Genomic DNA, 9,060 nt, shown 5'->3' with positions numbered 1-9,060 from the left:
TTGAATTTCTTACACTCGTCACCATGCACTTTTATTTGGTCCAGATAATGTTTCATTTTATTTTATTTTTTTGGCTTTTAGTGTTTATTATCCACTAATGGCTAATATAATATATTAATATTAAGTAGGGTGGAAAATAAAAGTTCAAATAAAAACAAGTAATCAGAATCGGATTCAACTGATATATTTATCCTTTTCTCATTGTGTTTATCGTCTGGCCTAATTAATATTTAGGGTTGGTTTCTATAATTATATACAAAGGGACAAAACTGTAATTTGCAGCATATTTCAACACAACGCCAAAAATATACAAGTGTTATTTTAGAATTAGAATTCTAATGTTTTTAGAACTCAAACTCTATAAGCAAATTGTTTTTCTTACAAGCAACAATTCAATCCATTACTCTTTTAATTTGCACCTAAAAAATAAACTTACAAATGGGACAAAATAGTTAGGACTTCAAGTTCTATTTCATCTTTGCATAGTATACCTTTTATTGAATTAATAACATGTGTTCATTAAATAAATATGTGCAAATTATACCGTTGCAGAATGTTTGTTTTCGTTTCCATTTCATCCATTTTTATTCATTCCCGAAAATAACTTCGTGCTTGTTTAATTTTTCAAAAATAATCTCCACAGCAGTTTCAAAAGTTTCTCTCTCATCCTCTCAATATGATTAGACTGTTAGCGAGTAAAAAAAGATTATATGTATCCACTAAAAAACAAACAAACATGCATGATGACGTTATTTTTTGAATGCGTCTATAATATCAGTTAGTGTTAAGTCTCAATCAATTTTACACATTGCAATTTGAGAAGGCCAACTTGCAATTTATATGAATCAATTATTAATTGAAGCAATACAAAAAAAAAAAAAAAAGTTGCATGTCACTCTGCATGAGAGTGAAAAAGACGCAATTTTAGTGCTTGCACAATTTGGTCCAAATATATGACTTTTGGTGTCTTATAAAGACAATATTATGAATTCTCCGAAATAATAATTGTTGAGGTCGGAAATATTTTGAGGTTAACTAGTTCAATACGTGAAAAACAGTTTCTATTGAGTGAAAACAACTTTTTAAAATAATAAAAAATACTAAATTCATTTTATTGGCCCCACTCCACGCAGTATACACTTGGCACTATGTTGTGGAATAGGTCAATAGATCGAGTCAATGCTCATTAGCAATTTATTTATAAATTTTTTTTTGAAAAATAGTACTATCTATATATGCATTGTTTGTTTGGGTAGATTAACTAAATAATCAAACTTTGTTCGATGTTTGTCGGGTCTGACCGATAAATATTTCGAGTTCAAGCATTTATTGAGTCGGTTCATGAGTCGATTATTGATCCATCCGACTATCGATAGTGAGAATTAATTGGGCTTTAAACAATTCCATATTTTCATAAGGCCCATGATCAAAATATGGGCCTTATTAGCCCATTAGAATTCAAGATTATAATATATTACACAGAAATTATTTTATCTTTTAAATTAATTTTGGAAGCTTCTGTATTGTATTGCCATCTCCATCTCCAAAGAACCTCCTTTTGGGCCGGCCGAAGATTCGTGGATTTCGCCCAATGAACGGTCCAGAAGCTTCCTCTTTCTTCTCCCAATATTCCCCCAAATCCAAAAATCAGAATGGTCAATTAAACAAAAATGGCGGCCATTTCAACCCAACAGAATTCCCTCGAGCTACTTCTATGGCCGCAGCCAGTAAACAATGTCTGTAGACAATTCCCCCAGCTTAATCTTCTTCTACTTCCTCATCGTCTTCCTCTTCCTTCTCATTCTCTTCCGATTCGCCGTTGTTTTCATCTCCCTGCTACTCCTCTTCCTCCTCTGCTCCGACGCCGTTTACTCCCTCTTTGCTCTCCTATGTCCTCCTTGAACTCCGACCACAATCCCCCCGCCGCTAAAACTGTCTGAAACCCCTTTCATCCACTTTTTTTTTTTTTTTTTATTATTAATTTTCCCTCATAACTAGATAATTTAATTTTGCTTTCCGATTGCATTGCAGGTGAGGGTGATGGTGAAGGGGAGGGTGCAGGGAGTGTTCTACAGAAACTGGACAATCGAAAATGCAATCGAATTAGGGTTAAACGGTTGGGTTCGAAACCGCAGAGACGGCTCTGTGGAGGCTCTGTTTTCGGGCAAGCCCGAAAAGGTTGAAGAGATGGAGCAGCGTTGCACGCGGGGCCCGCCTCACGCTATGGTCACCTGTTTTCTGGTGTTCCCCTCCACAGACGATCCTGGCACCTCGTTCGAGCGTAAGCCAACTCTTTGAATAAAAATTCAATCTTTTCGTGTGTTCTGTATGAGGATGATCAATAATTGAATATGAATGGTAGATTTTCATTTTGCCAAGGTTTGAGTTTTTTCTTGGTTTTTCCAGCCTGTCATCTGATAAGTACTCTGTCCTAATATCAAAGGGTACACATGGAGAGTACTTGTGAAGTACTTGTAAATTAAGATGTAGTTATTACACAGACCTCTTGTAAATATATATACCGGGTAGTTTTTTGCACCGCAAAACTAATGTAATTACGCTCGCGTACACGCGGGTGTGTAAAATAGGGAGTTATCTATACACGAGGAATCCTACCCGGTGAAATTCACCGGTATTTTTTTCTAATCTTGATTGAAGCCCGGGAAGAATCTGTTTCAGCTAAAAGATGATTTGGTTTAATTGGATTTTCGACTTGTAATTTTAAGAAAGCAAAAAAAAAGCATGATGAAATAATACGACTAATGGAACGGAAACTTTGGAAAAGGTGTCGAGCTACGCCTTCTCTCGGCCTAAAGAACGAGTATAATACCTTTCATTGTTCTAAACACAAAAAACATACTGCCTAGATAGCATTTCATCGAAATACGAAAGCACACACATCCATTTGGGTGTGTGTAAACGAAGAATAGATTTTTGCCCGTGTATTTATACAACGATATCGATCTAATCAGTTTATGGTTCTTGCGTTCGGCTCTGTATTTTTCTTCAATGTTATTTCATGAACCAACCTAATGACGGTGTCTGAATTATTCGATACCTACCTAGAATTACCCTATTCCCCCAGTAGCTACAGTTTTCGACTTTCACCCTAAAAGCGAAGAACACAATCATGTTACAACATTTAGTATCACTAACCATAATAGAATATCTCTCCACTGCACCAAACAGTAGACAGGATGGAAACATTAAAACATAAATTATGGTCCCCCACACATATTGCACATGCTGCATGAGAACCCTCTCTAACTTACCATTTGTTTTCAGACATGTTCATACCTTATCCTTCCTCTCTTACTTCTTATAGCTATCTCACACCGTCAAGTCCTATTTACGTTTGGTTTCAGTCCTTTACTACTCGTAAACTTTGAAAAGGGAGCTGAAAGTGATATATATCACACTGTACATTCTGTCAAGACCGAATCTTTTGTTCCCTCCCAAATCCGGTTTATAAAGTTCCGTCCTTTTTTTCGTACGCTCGATGTTTGGAACTTTAAGGATGAGTGGAGGTTTAGTTATCCTTAAACTCGTCAACAACATGCTCCGAAAAGTCCTCTCTTCGTTTATTACATACTATTCTTATAACCCTGCAATGGATCTTGATTTTGATGATGATGAGAATTCAGTTCCGGATAGTAATCTTCCGGAAGATGTGAAGAAGGGGCATTTCGTGGTGCATACAGCTGAAAACGGTGAGTCGAGGAGGTCTATTGTGGAACTGAGTTATCTAGCTCACCCGGGTTTTCTCAAGCTGTTGGATCAAGCCGAGCAAGAATTCGGTTTTAAACAAACGGGTATTCTTGCAATTCCATGCAGATACAGTGACCTTAAATCTGTTCTCGAAAGCAAAAAATGACAAATCTTGTTTTCTGCATGCCCGTGTATGTTTGCTATTAAGGTAAGGTACCGCATCTTTATTCTTAAATCTAGCATCCCCCTTAGCTATAGCTATTTGATTTATACCTACCTACAATTTACCTATTTGTATTGGTAATTGCTGCTGTGGTTATGTTCTTGTAATTCTTCGTAAAGTTCTGCTTCTGAGTCAGCTGGATGTATTGTTACTACATCGTCCTATGTTATTTGAAACTACTCGGTTTTATGTTTCAATTACGCATCGAGTGCAAACTAAAGTCATATAGTTGGGCAACAGTCAAGTGACCTAAAGTAGTTTTGCACTTCGAATACAAGCCTCGATAATCGATATCACGCCTCTATAATATACCATAGTACAATCTCCTTTTATTTTTCTTTTCTTACAACAGATGAAAGAACCGAATTATTCAGTACGGAGAATTTCATTTTACCTCTGAGCAATTATTTGCACCGACCGGTTCTCTTAAGCAAGTCGATATGGCCATCACAGCAGCTTCTACAGATGCATCTTCTCCCTGCTCGGTAGAATAATCTTATGAGTATAATTGCCGTAGAATTAAACAAGTATTTAATCGACAAGTTTATTAACCTTTTCTTTCCAGTAAAATATGTTTCCATATTTCCCAGCTAATCGGCTCCAAAAGCTACGTGGTATGTCCAGATCCACCGACGCCCCAACGTTGAAGTTCAATATATTTCCTTATTATACGCGATATATACATACAAGTTAAAAAAAACAAAAATCTAGCAAGTTGAAGAAGAGATGGAATATTTCGTTGCAGGTCGAATAGTACCGAATGTGGGATCAGCAACAAATACAATCGTGTTATCATCGACTTTCCAGAAATCTTTGATTGCTAAGCCTACATCAGATTGAATCTTATTACATTCTTATTACTGTCAAAAGAAAAACGGATAGCTCGATAGATATTTATTAGCAAAGGCGGTTTATACCAGGTGTATCGGGATAATTCTGGGCCAGAAGTCTCAACTTATATCCGGTATCTTTTTCCAGGGCATCGATTTCCTGAGCAATTCTTCTTTCCTGTTCGATCCAGTTTCAAACATTATACGGTGACATTACGAACTTGCATAAATATTTACACGTAAAATTCGATGGTGTTATCAATCATAACAAACTCTGCAAAATATCAGCAATAGTGAGTAAACTAATTTGCTTTTAGAATAAACGAAACAGTTCGATTATGCTTCGATTTTCGACAAAATTGCGGATGAACAAAACCTGGCCATCGGAGAGGAATCCGGCAACATCAATTACAGTAGTGAACTGTTTGGGTAGCAATTCTGGCTTATTCACACCAACTAATCCCTCGGCAAATCCCACTCCTACACTTTATTATTACCCACAATTAATTGATTAATTAATTAATCTCAGAACAACCACGAGAATAAAACTGACCGGTGAAGGAGAAAGCAAGAGCGATGGTGCCGGAGAGGAAGAAATTGAGAGACTTGGCCGGAACAGAAGTAACCAGTTGAGGCAACAGCTTCCGGAATTGCGGTGTGTTTTCCGACAACGATGCTTTTATCGGATTTGGTAAGAAACACAGACGAGTTTCGTGCCGGATTGGTAGAGACGATGAGTGCAGTTGCAGAGGAAAAGCCATTTGGATTTGGTTCTACTGTATTTTGGATAGGATCATCCCAATTTTTTCATTTTGATTTTGGGACTTTTTAGATATAAATATAAGTTTGGGGACCTGTTGGTGATAAGAGTTTTTCATTAGGACTTGTTAGTAATTTTCGCTATTATATTTGTAAACTCGGGTTAGTTATTTATAATAATTTACAAAACGGTCCTCGGAATCTCGATCCGGCTATAAATATACCAGTTTCAGCTCTTAGCTTTTGACTTTTCTCTCTCTCCATTTGATTTCACTCTTTTCCGATCCATATTTCCATTTCAGTCGCTTAGGGTTTATCATTCTACCGTTAAATCCATAAACCCCCAATTTCGTTTCCCCCCAAAATTGTTTTCTTCACAGTGGAAACCCTAGGGTGGTGATTTTTTTTCTCTCTCTCTCTAGGGTTTTATCTCCATCCATTTCAATTTCAGCTGGTTTTCTAGGGTTTTTTTTTTCTGGAATCATACAGTGGTGTTTTAAATGATTCATTGATTTTGTGATTTTTATGGTGGCGGTTTTCGGAATTCGTAATTTGAATGTTATTAGGATTTGTGAAGCGTAGAAGCCCTAAATGATTCTTGAATCTGAACATGAGCGATGGAGGTGAAGCTGAAGGTAAGAGAGATGAACACAATAAACCATTTATTCGCTCCGGTGCTAATAATTACGGCCGATCAATTTCGAGAATTGCAGTGTCTCAATTATGCGAGAGCGTTGGGTTCGAGGGATTCAACGAGTCGGCTCTTGATTCGCTCGCTGACATTGCGATTAGGTACCTCTGCGATGTGGGTAAAACCTCAAAATATTATGCAAATGTAGCTGGTAGGACTGAGTGCAATGTGTTTGACATTGTTCAAGGGTTAGAAGACTTGGGCATGCCACAAGGGTTTTCAGGTGCTTCGAAGATTCATACCGACTGTATAGTGAGTTCGGGTGCTATAAGAGAGATTAAGGAGTACGTTGAGACGGCTGATGAGATACCATTTGCTCAACCAGTGCCTCGATTTCCCGTGATTAGGGAACATAGGATGATACCTAGTTTCTCGCAAATGGGCGAGACACCGGTCTCTAAGCACATACCACCATGGTTGCCTGCATTTCCAGATCCTCACACGTATATAAGAACACCCGTTTGGAATGAGAGGGTTTCTGATGCTCGTGCGGATAAGATTGAGCTAGCGAGGCAGAATAGGAAGGCAGAAAGGTCTTTATTAAGTTTGCAGCAAAGGCTAGTGTGTAATGGTTCATCAGTGGCTACAACTTCTGCTGAACCATATGAGAATGGAAACGAGTTGGAAATGGAGAACCCGTTTCTGGCTAATCCCTTACAAGCTGGTGAGAGAGTCGTGTCCCAGGTTAATCTGCCAGCAAGGCTTTCTGGTAAGAAACACACTGAAAAGCATGTATCTTTGTTGGAGACGTTTGCTCCAGCCATTGAAGCTATGAAGGATGGGCTCGATTCTGGAAGTGATGGGGAAAAGATTCTTCCGGAGAAAAGGGATTCTGTATTTTTGGATTTCAGGCGGGGTAAAAAGGTATTTGGTGAACCGTTGGATTTGAGGATTCGGAACAAGGCCTATGGTAAAACAGCAGCATGGTTTGGGCGGGAGGATGAGAAAGACGACAAGAAGAGGAGAGTGGAGTTTATACTACGGCAATCTTTGGAAAACCAGCACGAGCTTCCTCAGATGTAAATTTGTAATACCTTGAGTGACATATGAATGACTGATTTTCAGGAAATAGATGTTGATTAGGTTTAGTCAATTGCTAAAACCATACTGTAGTGTTGTGAATGTGATGCTAATCCATTTAGGTACGGACCCAGTTTTAAGGCATTTTTTTCGAGATGTTTCAGGTCTTTTTTTTTTTTCGTCATCCCCATTGATTTTTTAATGAATGAAATTGAAGTTTTTGTGTAAACTTGTTAATGTTGTTTAGCAAATGCAGTTTACCAGATTGGTGATGATTTTAGATTCAACGATAGGGCCAGTGTGCCACGGATTTATTCAGATGCTATGCAATTTGATATGGGAGCTTCATTTAGTTATTCTTCGTTGATTTGCAGTAGAATCATTTTTCTTTAGCTGTATTTGATATTGTTGTACTTGCGACTAATAGATTGATTGTTATGCATCGAGTATACCATTACAATAATATCAGATCATTGAGCTGATTAAATTAAGGGTACTAAATTTTCAGTGCCCTGATAATTTGCAACTTGTGGGGGCAATACAAGAATGTATATACAGATAGCAATTTGTTGCGTTGAATTTTCCTTCATACTTGTGATAATATTTGTTGCAGCTCACTTGCTTCGCAAGGTATAGCCAAGACACCTTTCTGCTGAAATCCAAACTCTCTCTCGGCTGCTTCGAGTAACCTGACGAAAGGTGGATTTGAAAGAAAGGTTAGTTCTACCAAGAACTTCTTTGGCTTGCCGCTGCCGCCAGTGGTAATGACAGAGAAATAGCCACTCTGGGTGGCGTAACTAGTCAACCCGCATCTTCTTGCACAATTTATGAGGTAAATCAAATAGTTGGGCACTTTGTGATGTAAGTAGCACTGAACTCTGAGAAGGGAGCTATTTATTTGACATTTTGGCAACAAAGTTTTTCCAATGTTGATGCTTTGTTGCCGCATTTTTGCTTGCCCTAATGGACTAGAAGTTGGTCGGTTTTGAAACTCTTTCTTGATTTAATAAGAAACTGTGATAGTTATATATAGATGAGGGTGAGTAGAACTTGGAAGCCATTAAATTTTTTGTTCTTTACTCTCTGAGAGAGAGAGAGAGAGAGAGAGAGAGAGAGAGAGAGAGAGAGAGAGAGAGAGAGAGAGAGAGAGAGAGAGGGACAGATTCATGCATTAGTGACACACTGTCGTGCTTGTTTCACCATTGAAGTCCCTTTAGCTTCATCCAACTTGCTCTCTCTCTCTCTCTCTCTCTCTCTCTCTCTCTCTCTCTCTATATATATATATATATATATATATATATATATATATATAAAGAGAAGCAAGAGGTTACAAGTAGCTAGAAAGGCTTTGTTGGTGGTGGTGGTGAAGAGTAAGTTGCTTATGACCGGAAACTCCTTGCTCCTACCTTTTATTGCTTAATATCACCCAAACTACAGTAGCAGTTTTTACAGTTGAATGAATAAAGTTTGTATATTCACTTCATTATAATAATATTAATAATTATTGTGATTATTATTAGTATTATTATTATTGTGTGCACAGAAACTGATCAAAAGGATGCATGCATTTGGTTGAAGGAGTTGCAATTTGCCAACCTGGCCAATTAACTGAGTTATAACCTCACAAAAAGATTATATATATATATATATATATATATATATATATATATATATATATATATATATATATATATATATATATCTATTGTAGAAATATATAAAATATTATTATACTCAAATTTATCCAAAAAATTTAAGATATTTCTCGCATTCGCATTCTGAGGCTCTGGAGCAAGATTTTCGAATCAACATTTTAACTCTTCCATGAT

General features: G+C 37.3%; 3 protein-coding genes across 3 annotated transcripts; 2 read left to right on the top strand and 1 right to left on the bottom strand.

The window, feature by feature from the left end:
- Positions 1 to 1,504: 1,504 nt before the first annotated feature.
- LOC105956552 (acylphosphatase family) lies at positions 1,505 to 2,374 on the top strand. The gene is made up of 2 exons (XM_012980402.2): positions 1,505 to 1,934; positions 2,032 to 2,374. Exons 1-2 carry the CDS (start codon positions 1,671 to 1,673, stop codon positions 2,296 to 2,298), a joined length of 531 nt encoding a protein of 176 aa, XP_012835856.2. The 5' UTR covers positions 1,505 to 1,670; the 3' UTR covers positions 2,299 to 2,374.
- Positions 2,375 to 4,277: 1,903 nt separating this feature from the next.
- Positions 4,278 to 5,621, bottom strand: LOC105956700 (thylakoid lumen 15.0 kDa protein). Its single transcript, XM_012980580.2, has 6 exons — positions 5,315 to 5,621; positions 5,138 to 5,241; positions 4,849 to 4,939; positions 4,689 to 4,757; positions 4,484 to 4,593; positions 4,278 to 4,409 (listed from the first exon to the last, which is right to left on the bottom strand). The coding sequence occupies exons 1-6, from the start codon at positions 5,520 to 5,522 to the stop codon at positions 4,317 to 4,319; spliced, it is 675 nt and encodes a 224-aa protein (XP_012836034.2). The 5' UTR covers positions 5,523 to 5,621; the 3' UTR covers positions 4,278 to 4,316.
- Positions 5,622 to 5,731: 110 nt separating this feature from the next.
- On the top strand, positions 5,732 to 7,460 carry TAF8 (TBP-associated factor 8). Its single transcript, XM_012980579.2, has one exon. It carries the CDS (start codon positions 6,131 to 6,133, stop codon positions 7,232 to 7,234), a length of 1,104 nt encoding a protein of 367 aa, XP_012836033.2. The 5' UTR covers positions 5,732 to 6,130; the 3' UTR covers positions 7,235 to 7,460.
- The last annotated feature ends 1,600 nt before the right edge of the window (positions 7,461 to 9,060 follow it).

The sequence above is a fragment of the Erythranthe guttata genome, chromosome 12 (assembly GCF_056151865.1).
Source record: "Erythranthe guttata isolate IM_541 chromosome 12, IM_541, whole genome shotgun sequence".
Lineage (NCBI taxonomy): Eukaryota > Viridiplantae > Streptophyta > Magnoliopsida > Lamiales > Phrymaceae > Erythranthe > Erythranthe guttata.
This window is presented reverse-complemented; position numbering and strand designations above follow the sequence as displayed.

Coding starts and splice junctions, on each gene's coding strand:
- TAF8 (XM_012980579.2), top strand. CDS start 6,131: ATGAGCGATGGAGGTGAAGCTGAAGGTAAGAGAGATGAACACAATAAA.
- LOC105956552 (XM_012980402.2), top strand. CDS start 1,671: ATGGCGGCCATTTCAACCCAACAGAATTCCCTCGAGCTACTTCTATGG. Junction 1,935..2,031: donor ATCCCCCCGCCGCTAAAACT/GTCTGAAACCCC, acceptor ATTGCATTGCAG/GTGAGGGTGATGGTGAAGGG.
- LOC105956700 (XM_012980580.2), bottom strand. CDS start 5,522: ATGGCTTTTCCTCTGCAACTGCACTCATCGTCTCTACCAATCCGGCAC. Junction 5,242..5,314: donor TCTTGCTTTCTCCTTCACCG/GTCAGTTTTATT, acceptor AATAAAGTGTAG/GAGTGGGATTTGCCGAGGGA. Junction 4,758..4,848: donor GAATTATCCCGATACACCTG/GTATAAACCGCC, acceptor AATCTGATGTAG/GCTTAGCAATCAAAGATTTC.